Source organism: Ranitomeya imitator, chromosome 5 (assembly GCF_032444005.1).
Source record: "Ranitomeya imitator isolate aRanImi1 chromosome 5, aRanImi1.pri, whole genome shotgun sequence".
Taxonomy (NCBI): Eukaryota; Metazoa; Chordata; class Amphibia; order Anura; family Dendrobatidae; genus Ranitomeya; species Ranitomeya imitator.
This window is the reverse complement of record NC_091286.1, coordinates 170,778,268-170,796,825: the sequence shown is the minus strand read 5'-3', so window position 1 is coordinate 170,796,825 and position 18,558 is coordinate 170,778,268. Positions and strand designations below refer to the sequence as shown.

General features: G+C 46.7%; 1 protein-coding gene across 1 annotated transcript in view; it reads left to right on the top strand.

Moving 5' to 3' along the window:
- Positions 1–5,910: 5,910 nt before the first annotated feature.
- Positions 5,911–18,558, top strand: part of PGBD5 (piggyBac transposable element derived 5) — a 481,443-nt gene continuing 468,795 nt past the window's right edge. The window contains exon 1 of the mRNA XM_069769313.1: positions 5,911–6,383. Within this exon, the coding sequence (XP_069625414.1) occupies positions 6,002–6,383 (382 nt within the window). The 5' untranslated portion in view covers positions 5,911–6,001. The remainder of the gene's footprint in view (positions 6,384–18,558) is intronic.

Here is an 18,558-nt window from a genome sequence, read left to right as displayed (position 1 = left end):
CCTGACACAAGGCTTCATACATGATACAGGGCTTCATACATGATACAAGACTTCATACATGATACAGGGCTTCATACATGATACAGGGCTTGATACATGATACAAGGCTTCATACATGATACAGGGCTTCATACATGATACAGGGCTTCATACATGATACAAGGCTTCATACATGATACAAGGCTTCATACATGATACAAGGCTTCATACATGATACAGGGCTTCATACATGATACAGGGCTTCATACATGACAAATGGCTTCATACATGATACAAGGCTTCATACATGATACAAGGCTTCATACATGATACAGGGCTTCATACATGATAAACGGCTTCATACATGATACAGGGCTTCATACATGATACAGGGCTTCATACATGATACAAGGCTTCATACGTGATACAGGGCTTCATAGGTGATACAGGGCTTCATACGTGATACAGGGCTTCATACATGATACAAGGCTTCATATGTGATACAAGGCTTCATACTTGATACAAGGCTTCATACATGATACAAGGCTTCATACATGATATAGAGCTTCATACATGATACAGGGCTTCATACATGATACAGGGCTTCATACATGATACAAGGCTTCATACATGATACAAGGTTTCATACCTGATAAAAGGCTTCATACGTGATACAGGGCTTCATACGTGATACAGGGCTTCATACGTGATACAAGGCTTCATACGTGATACAGGGCTTCATACGTGATACAGGGCTTCATACGTGATACAGGGCATCATACGTGATACAGGGCTTCATACGTGATACAAGGCTTCATACGTGATACAGGGCTTCATACGTGATACAGGGCTTCATACGTGATACAGGGCTTCATACGTGATACAGGGCTTCATACCTGATACAGGGCTTCATACCTGATGCAAGGCTTCATACATGATACAGGGCTTCATACATGATACAGGGCTTCATACCTGATACAGGGCTTCATACCTGATACAGGGCTTCATACCTGATACAGGGCTTCATACATGATACAAGGCTTCATACATGATACAGGGCTTCATACATGATAAACGGCTTCATACATGATACAGGGCTTCATACATGATACAGGGCTTCATACATGTATGAAGATACATGATACAAGGCTTCATACGTGATACAGGGCTTCATACGTGATACAGGGCTTCATACGTGATACAGGGCTTCATACGTGATACAGGGCTTCATACGTGATACAAGGCTTCATACTTGATACAAGGCTTCATACATGATACAAGGCTTCATACATAATATAGAGCTTCATACATGATACAGGGCTTCATACATGATACAGGGCTTCATACATGATACAGGGCTTCATACATGATACAGGGCTTCTTACATGATACAGGGCTTCATACATGATACAGGGCTTCATACATGATACAGGGCTTCATACATGATATAGGGCTTCATACGTGATACAGGGCTTCATACGTGATACAGGGCTTCATACATGATACAGGGCTTCATACGTGATACAGGGCTTCATACCTGATACAGGGCTTCATACCTGATGCAAGGCTTCATACATGATACAGGGCTTCATACATGATACAGGGCTTCATACCTGATACAGGGCTTCATACATGATACAGGGCTTCATACATGATACAGGGCTTCATACATGATACAAGGCTTCATACATGATACAGGGCTTCCTACATGATACAGGGCTTCATACATGATACAGGGCTTCATACATGATACAGGGCTTCATACATGATACAGGGCTTCATACCTGATACAGGGCTTCATACATGATACAGGGCTTCATACATGATACAGGGCTTCATACATGATACAGGGCTTCATACATGATACATGGCTTCATACATGATACAAGGCTTCGTACATGATACAGGGCTTCATACATGATACAGGGCTTCATACATGATACAGGGCTTCATACATGATACAAGGCTTCATACATGATACAGGGCTTCTTACATGATACAGGGCTTCATACCTGATACAGGGCTTCTTACATGATACAGGGCTTCATACATGATACAGGGCTTCATACATGATACAGGGCTTCATACATGATACAAGGCTTCATACATGATACAGGGCTTCTTACATGTTACAGGGCTTCATACATGATACAAGGCTTCATACATCATACAGGGCTTCATACATGATACAAGGCTTCATACATGATACAGGGCTTCATACATGTTACAGGGCTTCATACATGATAGAAAGGCTTCATACATGATACAAGGCTTCATACATGATACAGGGCTTCATACATGATACAGGGCTTCATACATGATACAGGGCTTCATACATGATACAAGGCTTCATACATGATACAGGGCTTCATACATGATACAGGGCTTCATACATGATACAGGGCTTCATACATGATACAAGGCTTCATACATGATACAGGTCTTCATACATGATACAGGGCTTCATACATGATACAGGGCTTCATACCTGATACAGGGCTTCTTACATGATACAGGGCTTCATACATGATACAGGGCTTCATACATGATACAAGGCTTCATACATGATACAGGGCTTCTTACGTTTTACAGGGCTTCATACATGATACAAGGCTTCATACATGATACAGGGCTTCATACATGATACAAGGCTTCATACATGATACAGGGCTTCATACATGATACAAGGCTTCATACATGATACAGGGCTTCATACATGTTACAGGGCTTCATACATGATATAAAGGCTTCATACATGATACAAGGCTTCATACATGATACAGGGCTTCATACATGATACAGGGCTTCATACATGATACAAGGCTTCATACATGATACAGGGCTTCTTACGTTTTACAGGGCTTCATACATGATACAAGGCTTCATACATGATACAGGGCTTCATACATGATACAAGGCTTCATACATGATACAGGGCTTCATACATGATACAGGGCTTCATACATGATACAGGGCTTCATACATGATACAAGGCTTCATACATGATACAGGGCTTCATACATGATACAAGGCTTCATACATGATACAGGGCTTCATACATGATATAAAGGCTTCGTACATGATACAGGGCTTCATACATGATACAGGGCTTCATACATGATACAGGGCTTCATACATGATACAGGGCTTCATACATGATACAGGGCTTCATGCATGATACAAGGCTTCATACATGATACAGGGCTTCATACATGTTACAGGGCTTCATACATGATAGAAAGGCTTCATACATGATACAAGGCTTCATACATGATACAGGGCTTCATACATGATACAGGGCTTCATACATGATACAGGGCTTCATACATGATACAAGGCTTCATACATGATACAGGGCTTCATACATGATACAGGGCTTCATACATGATACAGGGCTTCATACATGATACAAGGCTTCATACATGATACAGGGCTTCATACATGATACAGGGCTTCATACATGATACAAGGCTTCATACATGATACAGGGCTTCATACATGATACAGGGCTTCATACATGATACAGGGCTTCATACCTGATACAGGGCTTCTTACATGATACAGGGCTTCATACATGATACAGGGCTTCATACATGATACAAGGCTTCATACATGATACAGGGCTTCTTACGTTTTACAGGGCTTCATACATGATACAAGGCTTCATACATGATACAGGGCTTCATACATGATACAAGGCTTCATACATGATACAGGGCTTCATACATGATACAAGGCTTCATACATGATACAGGGCTTCATACATGTTTCAGGGCTTCATACATGATATAAAGGCTTCATACATGATACAGGGCTTCATACATGATACAGGGCTTCATACATGATACAGGGCTTCATACCTGATACAGGGCTTCATACATGATACAGGGCTTCATACATGATACAAGGCTTCATACATGATACAGGGCTTCTTACGTTTTACAGGGCTTCATACATGATACAAGGCTTCATACATGATACAGGGCTTCATACATGATACAAGGCTTCATACATGATACAGGGCTTCATACATGATACAAGGCTTCATACATGATACAGGGCTTCATACATGTTACAGGGCTTCATACATGATATAAAGGCTTCATACATGATACAAGGCTTCATACATGATACAGGGCTTCATACATGATACAAGGCTTCATACATGATACAGGGCTTCATACATGTTACAGGGCTTCATACATGATATAAAGGCTTCATACATGATACAAGGCTTCATACATGATACAGGGCTTCATACATGATACAGGGCTTCATACATGATACAAGGCTTCATACATAATACAGGGCTTCATACATGATACAGGGCTTCATACATGATACAGGGCTTCATACATGATACAAGGCTTCATACATAATACAGGGCTTCATACATGATACAGGGCTTCATACATGATACAAGGCTTTATACATGATACAGGGCTTCATACATGATACAAGGCTTCATACATGATACAGGGCTTCATACATGTTTCAGGGCTTCATACATGATATAAAGGCTTCATACATGATACAGGGCTTCATACATGATACAGGGCTTCATACATGATACAGGGCTTCATACCTGATACAGGGCTTCATACATGATACAGGGCTTCATACATGATACAAGGCTTCATACATGATACAGGGCTTCTTACGTTTTACAGGGCTTCATACATGATACAAGGCTTCATACATGATACAGGGCTTCATACATGATACAAGGCTTCATACATGATACAGGGCTTCATACATGATACAAGGCTTCATACATGATACAGGGCTTCATACATGTTACAGGGCTTCATACATGATATAAAGGCTTCATACATGATACAAGGCTTCATACATGATACAGGGCTTCATACATGATACAAGGCTTCATACATGATACAGGGCTTCATACATGTTACAGGGCTTCATACATGATATAAAGGCTTCATACATGATACAAGGCTTCATACATGATACAGGGCTTCATACATGATACAGGGCTTCATACATGATACAAGGCTTCATACATAATACAGGGCTTCATACATGATACAGGGCTTCATACATGATACAGGGCTTCATACATGATACAAGGCTTCATACATAATACAGGGCTTCATACATGATACAGGGCTTCATACATGATACAAGGCTTTATACATGATACAGGGCTTCATACATGATACAAGGCTTCATACATGATACAGGGCTTCATACATGTTTCAGGGCTTCATACATGATATAAAGGCTTCATACATGATACAGGGCTTCATACATGATACAGGGCTTCATACATGATACAGGGCTTCATACCTGATACAGGGCTTCATACATGATACAGGGCTTCATACATGATACAAGGCTTCATACATGATACAGGGCTTCTTACGTTTTACAGGGCTTCATACATGATACAAGGCTTCATACATGATACAGGGCTTCATACATGATACAAGGCTTCATACATGATACAGGGCTTCATACATGATACAAGGCTTCATACATGATACAGGGCTTCATACATGTTACAGGGCTTCATACATGATATAAAGGCTTCATACATGATACAAGGCTTCATACATGATACAGGGCTTCATACATGATACAAGGCTTCATACATGATACAGGGCTTCATACATGTTACAGGGCTTCATACATGATATAAAGGCTTCATACATGATACAAGGCTTCATACATGATACAGGGCTTCATACATGATACAGGGCTTCATACATGATACAAGGCTTCATACATAATACAGGGCTTCATACATGATACAGGGCTTCATACATGATACAGGGCTTCATACATGATACAAGGCTTCATACATAATACAGGGCTTCATACATGATACAGGGCTTCATACATGATACAGGGCTTCATACAGTGGTACCCGGACTTGTGAGGACTCACGCCCAAAGGATCTAACAAAATAGGCGGACCTGGAGGAGGAGGAGATCGGAAGTGCTCACATCTCCAACGCTGAGCACTCGCTTCCATATTCTCTCCGATAAGCAAGGAATCAATGACGATGATGCCGGCTGATGTTTCCGCCAGCGCTGACAGCCAGCCGGCTTTGTCCCGGTTGGAAGCTGTCCGCAGCCGGTATGAGAGCCTGCAGATCTCGGATGAGCTCTCCGGGGAATCGGAGGACAGCAGCGCGCATCCATTCTACAGCACATCCCCGGAATCCTCCTCTGGAGCCAGCTCCGGGGAGCACGATGATGCGGCAGAACAGCTGGCGGGCTGTCTCCCCAGTGAGCGCCCGGAGCCGGCCGGTGTGCCCGAGGTCGGGGAAGAGCCGCTGAGCTGGCCCGCTGGAGGCGCCGCCTGCGACCTGGGGGATGAGGATGGGTGGTCCTCCAGGCTGCACCATGTCCTGACTCCGAGCTTTCACCAGCTCCCCGGTAAGACATCCACTATCTCGGATTAAGTGTGAGAGACCCATTGCCCCGTCACACTAGATTTGTCCTGTTTGGCTGTGTTCACACTGGTGTTAAGGCTGTGTTCACACTGGTGTTAAGGCTGTGTTCACACTGGTGTTAAGGCTGTGTTCACACTGGTGTTAAGGCTGTGTTCACACTGGTGTTAAGGCTGTGTTCACACTGGTGTTAAGGCTGTGTTCACACTGGTGTTAAGGCTGTGTTCACACTGGTGTTAAGGCTGTGTTCACACTGGTGTTAAGGCTGTGTTCACACTGGTGTTAAGGCTGTGTTCACACTGGTGTTAAGGCTGTGTTCACACTGGTGGTAAGGCTGTGTTCACACTGGTGGTAAGGCTGTGTTCACACTGGTGGTAAGGCTGTGTTCACACTGGTGGTAAGGCTGTGTTCACACTGGTGGTAAGGCTGTGTTCACACTGGTGGTAAGGCTGTGTTCACACTGGTGGTAAGGCTGTGTTCACACTGGTGGTAAGGCTGTGTTCACACTGGTGGTAAGGCTGTGTTCACACTGGTGGTAAGGCTGTGTTCACACTGGTGGTAAGGCTGTGTTCACACTGGTGGTAAGGCTGTGTTCACACTGGTGGTAAGGCTGTGTTCACACTGGTGGTAAGGCTGTGTTCACACTGGTGGTAAGGCTGTGTTCACACTGGTGGTAAGGCTGTGTTCACACTGGTGGTAAGGCTGTGTTCACACTGGTGGTAAGGCTGTGTTCACACTGGTGGTAAGGCTGTGTTCACACTGGTGGTAAGGCTGTGTTCACACTGGTGGTAAGGCTACGTTCACACTGGTGTTAGGCTACGTTCACATTAGCGTTGTGCGCCGCTGCGTCGGCAACACAACGCACGCAAAAACGTACCAAAACGCACGCAAAAATGCTGCTTTTTGCGACGCATGCGTCGTTTTTTGCCGAAATTTGGACGCAAGAAAAATGCAACTTGTTGCGTTTTCTTGGTCCGACGCTTGCGGCAAAAAAGACGCATGCGTCGCACAACGCAACAAACAAAAACGCATGCGTCCCCCATGTTAAATATAGGGGCGCATGACGCATGCGTCGCCGCTGCGTCGCCCGACGCAAACTAGCATAACGCTAATGTGAACGTTACCTTAAGGCTGTGTTCACACTGGTGTTAAGGCTGTGTTCACACTGGTGGTAAGGCTGTGTTCACACTGGTGTTAAGGCTGTGTTCACACTGGTTTCCTACACAAGCACTTATCCTAGAAGGCATGTAGGGTAAGGCTGTGTTCACACTGGTGTTAAGGCTGTGTTCACACTGGTGTTAAGGCTGTGTTCACACTGGTTTCCTACACAAGCACTTATCCTAGAAGGCATGTAGGGTAAGGCTGTGTTCACACTGGTGTTAAGGCTGTGTTCACACTGGTGTTAAGGCTGTGTTCACACTGGTTTCCTACACAAGCACTTATCCTAGAAGGCATGTAGGGTTCACGTCCATGACCAGTCATACTGTCTGTGTGGCGCTACAGGTGCAACAACTATTTGCCTGCAAGATTGAGCGACTGCCCCAGAAAACCTGGCGGAACGTAACGGTAGATGTTTGCCGCAGATTAAAGCATGTGAACGCACCCTGAGGCCTATTCACACGTCCGATTTTCAGATACGTGTTCTCTGAGTTTATCACGGATAGAACACTTGACCAGTCTATGGTGCTATTCACATGTTCGTGGTTTTTTTTTTTGTGGGCCTTGTGTCCACAAGAAATCATGGAGACGTCCGTAAAAATTACCCATACAAGTATATGGGTCTGATAAAATTACAAACAGCACAAACATTGCATTAGGGTACAGTCCGAGTGCTGCCCGTGATTACAGGGAACCTGTCCTGTCCCCAAACGCTATCCTATCGGGTTAATCTGCAGGTTAATAGCATTGTAATGGCCACACAGAGAGCCTGGCTAATGGGAGGAAATGAACTTTACTCCACCGACGGCCTCCTGGCTTTCAGTCATAGAGATGTGACTACAGTTACCGCTCAGTACGCAGTGAGCAGCAGCTATAACCACACCTCGCCACTGACTGACAGCCAGCTGTACACTGCCTCAGTGCTGATCCAGCTGTTTGTGTTGTGGCGTGGACACAGCTGCCGGTGACTGAAAGCAAGGATGTTGTCGGGAGGAGGAAAGGTAATTTCCTCGCAGTAGCCTGTCCTTCAGTGCGGCTGCTGGACCACTCTGGAACGCTATTGACCTGCAGATTTACCCCATATCTGGGGATAGCGTTTGGGAACAGGACAGGTTCCCTTTAGGTATAGTAGATGGTAGATGGCTTTTTAATTTTTTTTTTTCATATGTGAAAACCCCTGATGAAACAATGACCAAAACACTGGTGAGACTCTGATCCACAGTACTGATAAAAGGCAGAATGAAAACTTGCCGACATCCAAATAAGGACCATAAGTGCGCTCTGGAGGACCATTTCCCCTTTCAAATGGGTACTAGAGGAATGTGAGAACTCACAACCAAAATATCTGCTTTTAAAGGATGCATTTACTGTAAATTTTTTAATGATTTTTCAACTACCTGGAAATGCCATTGCCAATTACCCATAATGTAGGATGGTGGTGTTATGGGGGAGGTCATGCCAGGTGTCAAATTCTCTGGGCACACAACATTTTACTGCCCTTCTTTTTGGAGTGCAAGGTGTGCCCCATCTTTTATTAACGCCTCAATGACCAAGCCAATTTTAACAATTCTGACCACTGTCACTTTATGTTATAACTCTGGAACGGATCCCACTGATTCTGATAATGTTTTTTCATGACATATTGTACTTCCTGTTAGTGGTAACATTTCTTCGATATAAGGCTACTTTCACACTAGCGTCGGTACTGGTCGTTGCAGTAATGTCGCTCTGCCACTAAGGAGAGTGATGTTATGTCTGATTGCACTAAAAGAGTTCACCTGACCAGGTATCACAGTCACACATTACACTTCCGGCCACCAGGGGGAGCTAAAGGCACTATATTAGGCCACTCCTCACACTCTGGTAAAACTGGGGGTTGGATAGGAAGTTAGGGAGAAAGCAACCTGGGAGAGCTCCAGGGAGGACCTGTCAGGGGTGGGTTCCTGGAAAATACCTAGCAGAAAGGACAGAATGTTACGGAGCCGCGCCTGCACTACCTTGCGGCAGCATCCTAAGGAAGGATACTAATATATTGTGGAAAAGTGAGAAACGAGATCACAGCACAAAGGAGATAGAACCAGTAGGAGTCGTGCCCCGAGATCGGCAACATCCTACTGAGGAGCGTAGCCGGTGGCTGGAACGCCGAGGAAGTAACAGACTTCAAGCATTACTTCAAACAGCGGCAGGACAGTTGATTATAGGTTGGCTGTCTACCTTAAATCCCCTAAGCAGACATAGGGGGCAATTGTGGGAGAGGAGCGTCTCTAGGGTCCCAGAAAAACTCCAGGCCTTCCCGTCATACGGGTGCATTCTAGCCAGATAAACTGGGGGACAGAGAAGAGAAAGAACAGATACGAAAGTTGTGAGGACTATCCCGTGGTGCTCAGCAGGGAAGGACTACAACACACAGGCGCTAGTTGGTAGGCACTGATTTCCACCTGCAAAGGGAACTCTGGATGTGCCTTCGGACCGGCCGGACTCAGCCAGCCCTGTTAGCAGTGCTCTGGATTGTGGATCCCGAAGTCTTCAGTAAAGAGTCTGCAACCCTGTGTCCTCGTTATTAACCGCGCCTCGCATCATCACCACCTACACTACTGGGAAGCCCTGGGGAAGCACTTCACCTGTGGGAAGGTATTCCATCTAGCTGCAATAACATCACCCCAGTGGACCCCCAAGCAGCGTCGGTCACCCTGACCGAATACCACGGGTGGCGTCAGGAACCCTTGACAAACTTTCATCACCTTTCATTGGACGCCCCTTAGCAGGGTCACGGACCGGGTCCAGCCACCGTGACAACCCCAGGACCGAGACAGAGAGGACCCCGCGGCCCTGCGTCTGGGGGCGCTTCACATGCGTGGCGGGAACTCCGCACCCTCCTCCCCGGACCTTACAATGGGGCAGCGGATGCGTTGTAAAACTGCATCCGCTGCACCCGTTGTTCATTTTTTCCAATGAATAGAAGGGCGGAAATGGTAAGTATAACGGTGCTATTGCAGAGCGCAGGCTTGGGATTCCGTCCCCACAGCTGCACATCACATGGCATTGTGACGCCGATGGGAGGGGAGTGGTACTGATCTGCAGGGCCGTATTTGCTACTAGGCACTTGAGGGCATGTGCCTAGGGTGTCAGGATGCGGGTGGGGCGGCACCTGAGCAAGTTGTGTGTTTTTTTTTTAATTAAAGTCCGGGGTCACCGACCGCCCACCTCCCTCCTTGCAGACAAAATACCTCTTCCTCCACACCGAAAGTCCCTGCATCTGTGTTCCAGCGCTGCAGCTTCTTCCTGTGTGAGTGGTCACATGGTACCGCTCATTAAGGTCATGAATATGGATGCATGTTCATGACCTTAATGAGCGGTACTGCTCACACAGGAAGATGCTGCAGCGCCAGGACAGAGATGCAAGGACTTTCGGCTTGGAGGAGAAAGGGGAGTATGACAGGGGAGGGAGGAGGATGGGGAAGGATAGAGGAGGATGGGGGATGGATGGAGGAGCCATTCATACAAGATGGGATGGGGGGAACCGAGCCATGCATACAAGATGGGAAGGGGGCAGCAGAGCCATACATACAAGATGGGAGAGGGGAGCAGAGCAATACATACAAGATGGAAGGGGGAAGCAGAGCCATACATATAAGATGGGACGGGGGGAGCAGAGCCATACATACAAGATGGGAGAGGGGAGCAGAGCCATATATACAAGATGGAAGGGGGGAGCAGAGCCATGCATACAAGATGGAAGGGGAGAGCAGAGCCATACATATAAGATGGGACGGGGGGAGCAGAACCATACATACAAGATGGGATGGGGGGAGCAGAGCCATACATACAAGATGGGATGGGGGGAGCAGAGCCATACATACAAGATGGGACGGGGGGGAGCAGAGCCATACATACAAGATGGAACGGGGGGAGCAGAGCCATACATACAAGATGGGATGGGGGAGCAGAGCCATACATACAAGATTGGGGGCATGTATGAAGAAACAATATTGGACAATGAGGGCATATATGAGGAAACAGTACAGGGGAATGGGGGGCATATCTGAGGAAACAGTATAAGGGAATGGGGGGCATATATGAGGAAACAGTATGGGGGATGGGTGCAGGCACTATGAGGAGCGAATGGGGGAATGTATGCGGACACAGTATGAGTAGCGATGTGAAAAATGTATGGACAGAGTTCGGGGAGTGAGGGACATGGGATGTGTGCAGACACAGAATGTTGAGTCGGGGAGTATGTGTGAGCAGGCAGTATAGAAAGTGAGGGGGTAAATTTATGAGGAGACAGTATGGTGAACAGGGGGATGTGAGAGGAGACAGTATGAGGAGGGAGGGGAATAGTGTGAGGAGGCAGCATGGGGAGAAAAGTGAGTGGGCACAAAATAGAAACTGAGTAGTAGGGGCGTAGCATGGAGGGACAGTGTAAGGGCACAGCCAGGACAGGACAGTATACCAAGGAGGGGGAGTGTGATGATAGAGTACAGTATAGAGACTGAGCCCCATAGGGAGCATACAGTGTGAAGAGGACAGTGTGAAGAGGGTGCTGGTATGGAAAGGAGAGGTCAGTGTGAAGAGCATATACAGTACCATAAGAGGGACAGTGTGGGGGTCATATTTTGTGCAGACAATATAGTGAGTGGGCAATTTTTTATTCAGGAGCATTTTAATGACACTTGTATCTTTAAGGGCATCATGTGGAAATTTTCTGCAAAAGAGCAGAGAAGATGAAAATCTGCAGAGACTGCTGTGGATGAGAAAACTTATCATGTAGTCTGGACAAGATGAAGAAAAGGAGAACGACTCCAGAGAAGACGTCATCTATAAGGTACCTGGATGTAAATGTTATTTGTGATACTGACTAACTCTCATGTTTTTATTTGTTAGGAGCATTAAAGGGGATGTTCAGGTTTGTAATGAGTCTGCAGTCATTCGTGACTGCAGACTTCTGAATTCTCAGAGTGCGCACTGCACGCTGTCAGGATTCTGTTGTGCTGGCTATTTGCATACATGCGGTCACGTGCTGACTTATGGCCTCACTCAATGAAAATGAAGGGTATGTGCACACGTAGAAAGGAGCTCTGCGGATTTTTCCGCAGCGGATTTTAGAAATCCGCAGGTAAAAGGCACTGCATTTTATCTGCGGATTTACCGCGGTTTTTATGCGGATTTTGTGCGGATTCCACCTGCGGTTTTACACCTGCGGATTCCTATTATGGAGCAGGTGTAAACCACTGCGGAATCCGCACAAAGAATTGACATGCTGCGAAATGTAAACCGCAGCGTTTCCACTCGTTTTTTTTCTGCAGCATGGGCACTGCGGATTGCGTTTTCCATAGGTTTACATTGTACTGTAAACGCATGGAAAGCTGCTGCGAACCTGCAACTGCGGATCCTCAGCAAAATCGGCAAGTTGTGCACATAGCCGAACTGAGTGAGGTCAGGCACGTCTAGTCAGAATGTGGTCAGAGGTATAGAAATCACATACTTGTGCTGACATGACTGTTCACTGGCCAGGGAGAATCCTAAAATTGTGCAGTGCATTAGTTGTGAGAATTCAGAAGCCTGCGATATCAGGATTCAGCTCTGCAGGTTCCAGTAGTCGTCACATGGACACTTCACTCACATGCGACTTTCATACTTGTGGTCCTGTGACAACAAGCTTCTCTTCCTACTTCTCTCAGTTATTCACTGAACATTGAGAGCATTAGGGAGAGCAACTCCTCAGTACATGACAAAGTGTGAAAATCGCATATGTCCTTGGTGGGGAGGGGGGGGCACCAAAATGAATTCTTGCCCCAGGTGCCAGAAACCCTAGATACGCCTCTGCCGGTATGCTACTGCGAGCGGTGTTTACCGGGTCCGGTGGAGGGATGTCTGTGCACAGGCAGTGAGGCAGGGACTGAGGGTGTGCACAGCAAGAGAATGGAGACCCGGAGACTGCCCATCCCAGTCTACTACGTAGCCTGGAGCTCTCATTATCATAGGAATATGTCAGGTAATAAATTGTTTTCTAAAGCTTTATAGTGTAGTTTTAGGTCAGGGAGGGATGGTTGGGGATGAGCTAGCAAGGTGCAGGGACAGGTAGTGATGGCTACTTGCGGACATGTGCAGCACTTGCGGTTTTGCACTTGTGGTGAGACAAAAACACTGCTAGCAGCGTTTTTTTCCATTGCTGCGAATACCGCATTTGCCGGATCGCGACAAAACCGCAAGTGCCGCACATTTTTGCAAGTCCCATAGGGAATGAATGAGGCAGTGTTGCCGTAAGTGATCCATTACGCGGAAGATGCGGAAAAACTGCAGGATCTGCTGCAAAAGGCTTTCACATCAGCAATTTTTGCCAAAGTCACTGCCGATAGTGTCATACTCAACAATGGGGGAGGCAGCACTAAAAGTGCCTAGGGCAGCAGAAACTCTATATACGGCCCTGCCCATCTGAACACAGAAGGCAGGAGTTTTTTCCCAGGCACCTCCTGGAAGACCTCATTAACATAAAGGATAAAAAGACAATTTCTCAAAAACAAGACAGCTGCTATGAGGCATACAGGTAGGCTATTATCGATTCTGTCACTTGTATGCCCATAGTAACAGGTTAAGAGTGCCCCGGGGGGTGTCAGATTCCCTTTAAGGCCAGAGTCAGACTAGCGTATGGCATCAGGTGCGATATGCTAATGACCCTTGGCTCCTGTTCTGCTGCGAGCGGGAGCCAAGTGTTATGCGTCTGTGCTCCGAGCTTCTCGCAGAGAGGATCGGAGCACAGCTGCGGAGGAGGCAGAGAAATTAATTTCTCCATCTCCTACATTGCCAGGGTCAGCGTATAACGCACATCACTCAGATGATATCCGTGTGATGTGCGTTGTTAGGCTTATATGGGTGCAAGTGAGCCGAGACTTGGCCGAGTGTCGGTGACAATCACAGCATGCTGCGATTTCACTCCCACGTTGAAGACGGCTGAGAAAAAAATACAGTGATGTGAGCTGCCCCATAGATGAATACTGGTCCGAGTGCTATGCAATGTTTTATCGCATAGCACTCGTCCCTATTATACGCCAGTGTGACTCAGCCTTATGTTCATGTTGTAGCTCTCCAATAGTTTTTGGCCAATTTCTGTAATTTTTGTTTGCTTATGATTTCCAAGAAAGTTCTTCCCAAGGTCTTCAAATGATAATCAAGCATTCTTTTGGAGTTCTGACATTGTCTGGGTGAAATGTTTATCTTTTAATGAGCTGCCAAATCTGTCAACTATCAAACACACAAACCTTTCTGTCAATAGATGGCTCATGTAGAACGTTTGGTTTGTCTGACATCAGATCGTGTGCACAAAAAACAAGCATACTTGGTGTATCCATGTGACCAAGAAATAAGCATACCATTTTAAAGGGACTCTGTCACCTGAATTTGGCAGGACTGGTTTTGGGTCATATGGGCGGAGTTTTCGGGTGTTTGATTCACCCTTTCCTTACCCACTGGCTGCATGCTGGCTGCAATATTGGATTGAAGTTCATTCTCTGTCCTCCATAGTACACGCCTGCGCAAAGCAATCTTGCCTTGTGCAGCCATGTACTATGGAGGACAGAGAATGAACTTCAATCCAATATTGCAGCCAGCATGCAGCCAGCGGGTAAGGAAAGGGTGAATCAAACACCCGAAAACTCCGCCCATATGACCCAAAACCAGTCCCGCCAAATTCAGGTGACAGGTTCCCTTTAAGGTTAACACAGGTGATCCAATTGTGTTTGTGATCTTGAAAAAATTCAATGACTCGGTATTCTTTAAAAAGAGAAACTGAATAGTCAACTGGGACTGCACCAACAAATTGCTATTGTAGGCCTGTCCCACACGTCCAGATAATTCCGATACCGGAAAAATCGGTACCGGAATTATCCGTGTCCGTGTGCTTACGGAGCACATCAGTGTGGCACACGTGCGGCAGCCGTATACCGCCCGTGTGTCGACTGAGGACCACATGGACCGTGCAGGAGACAGCGCTAGAGTTAAGCGCTGTCCCCTGCGTGCGGTGCTGAAGCCGGTATTCATCCCTTCTTCCCAGCAGCGTTCGCTGGAAAGAAGGAATGAATAATCTTTTTTTTTTATTTTTAAAATAAAGTTGCCGGTAATCTGCCCCCTCCCACCCCCTGTGCGCCCGCCCGCTGGCATTAAAATACTTACCCAGCTCCCTCGGCGCTTACATTCTCTCAGCGTCGCAGCTCTTCCTGTATGAGCGGTCACGTGGTGCCGCTTATTACAGTAATGAATATGCGGCTCCACCCCTATGGGAGGTAGAGCCGCATATCCATTACTATAATGTGCGGCACCACGTGACTACTCATACAGGACAAGCAGCGACGCTGAGAGGATGTTTTTGTTTTTTTATTCCCTCCCCCTTTTTCCACGAGCCATATTTTTTCGTCAATGTAACCATTTGAAGGCTTTTTTTTTTTTGCTGGAAAACTGGCAAAAAAGAGCAAATTCACAATTGTTTTGGGGGTTTTTATTTACCATGCCCACTATTTGGTAAAGCTGACTTGCCAATATGATTCTTCAGGTCAGTAGGAGAAAGCAGATTTTTTTTTCTTGTCTCCATATTCTGAGATCTGTAACATTTTAATTTTTCAGGATGTGGGACTGTGTGAAGGCTTATTTTTTGCACCCTAAAGGTACCTTCACACTGAGCAACTTTACAACGAGAACGACAACGATCCGTGACATTGCAGCGTCCTGGATAGCGATCTCATTGTGTTTGACACGCAGCAGCGATCAGGATCCCGCTGTGACATCGCTGGTCGGAGCTAGAAGTCCAGAACTTTATTTGGTCGACAGGTGGACGTAATTCGTCCTGTTTGACAGCAAAAGCAACGATGCCAGCAATGTTTTTACATGGAGCTAACAACCAGCGAGAACGATAAGTACGTCACTGGATCGCTCCTGCATCGTTCAGGTGTTGCCGTGTTTGACGTCTCTACAGCGACCTAAACTGCGACGCTGCAGCGATCGGCTCGTTGTCTATATCGCTGCAGCATCGCTGAGTGTGACGGTACCTTAAGCTGACATTTTCATTGATACCATTTTGAGGTAGATAAGATTTTTGGTGGCTTTTATTGCCAACGGTCACAGAAGGATTGTGATGATAGGCACAAGAGTTATCAGCAGAACCTCTGATGTCATGGCAACCCATTGGCACCCTGAGATCACATCTTGGGCCGGCGTCACACTGGCGTATTGCATCCAATGCGAGAGCATCGGATGCGATATGCTTATGACACTCGGCTCCTGCTCGCAGCAGAGCAGGAGCCGAGAGTCATGCGTCTGTGCTCCGATTCTCTCGCACAGGGAGGATCGGAGCACAGCTGCGGAGGAGGCGGAGAAATGAATTTCTCCATCTCCTCCATTGCTGGGGTCCGCTTATGGAGCGCCCCCAAACGCAGGGCCGCGGGTTACTCAGTACCGGTCCTCTACTGGCTCAGTTCTGGGGATGTCACGGTGGCTGGACCCGGTCTGTGACCCTGCTAAGGGGCGTCCAATGAAAGGTGATGCGAGTCTGTCAAGGTTTTGTGACGCCACCTGTGGTATTCGGTCAGGGTGACCGACGCTGCTTGGGGTCCACTGGGGTGATGTGATGGCAGCTAGGTGGTATAACTTCCCACAGGTGAAGTATGTCCCCGGGGCTTCCCAGTAAGGTGAATTGTGATGGTGTGAGGTGCAGACAATAACGAGGAAACAGGGTTGCGGTCTCTTTACCTCTTTACTGAAGACTTACAGATCCTCAATCCAGAGCACGGTTAACAGGGCTGTCTGAGACCGGCCGGTCCGATGGCACTTCCAGAGTTCCCTTTGCAGGTGGAAATCGTTGCCTACCAATAGCGCCTGTGTGTTGTAGTGCTACCCTGCTGAGCATTCGGAATAGTCCTCACAACTTCTGTTCTCGTTCTTTCTAGTTCTTTCTAATTCGTTCAAGATCTTTCTAGTTCTCCATCCCCCAGGTATGTTATGCCTAGGACGCACCCATTTGACGGGTAGGCTCGGAGCTCTTCCGGGACCCTAGAGATGCCCCTCTCCACGCGTTGCCCCCTATGTCTGCGTAGGTGATGTAAGGTAGACAGCCAACCTATAATTAACTGTCCTGCGGAGTTTGAAGTAAGGCATAGAGTCAGTTACTTCCTCGGTGTTCCGGCCACCGGCTACGCGCCTCAGTAGGATGTTGCCGTTCTCGGTACATGACTCCTACTGGCTCTCCTTTGTGCTTGATCTTGTTTCTCACTGTTCCACAATAGCCTTTGCTTCGTGTCTCTTTCTTAGGATACCGCCGCGGGGTGTGCAGGCGCGGTTCCGTAACGTTCTGTTCTGTTCGCTAGGTGCCTGCCAGGTTCCCACGCCTTACAGGGACCCCCCTGAACCTTCTCCCTGCAGCACCCCCTGCCACGGGATGCTGCCTGAATCCAACCCAGTCATCTTCTCATCTAACTTCCTATCCCACCCCTAGTTTTACCAGTGTGAGGAGTGGCCCAATAAATAAAGCCTTTTTCTCCTTTTTCTCCCCGGAGTGTGAAGTGTAATGTGTGCTGGTGATACCTGGTCAGGAGAACTCCTTTAGTGCCATCAGACGTACCATCACTCCCCTTAGTGGCAGAGCGACGTTACTGCAACGACAAGATCTCTGGGGCGCTGCACTCCCCCCCGGTTAAATCCAGTACTCCTGGACTGGGAAGAAGAACAACAATACATGTTAGCAAAAGACATACAAAATTTTGGAATGCTTGAAACAAGTAAATATAACAATGCTTCCCTTTATGGGAGGTGAGGACACTTGAACGTTACAAACAAAAACAAAGTTAAATATTTTAAATAATATTCTGACTATAAATAACTTTTAGTACCCTGCCAGGTATTCTACTAAGTGCAAATTCTGAACAATAATTTAACTTCTCCTTTAAGGGCGTATAAGCTGAACCCACTAAAGGCTTACTATAAAATACTTGTTATGACCTGGTGGTCAGGACAATAAT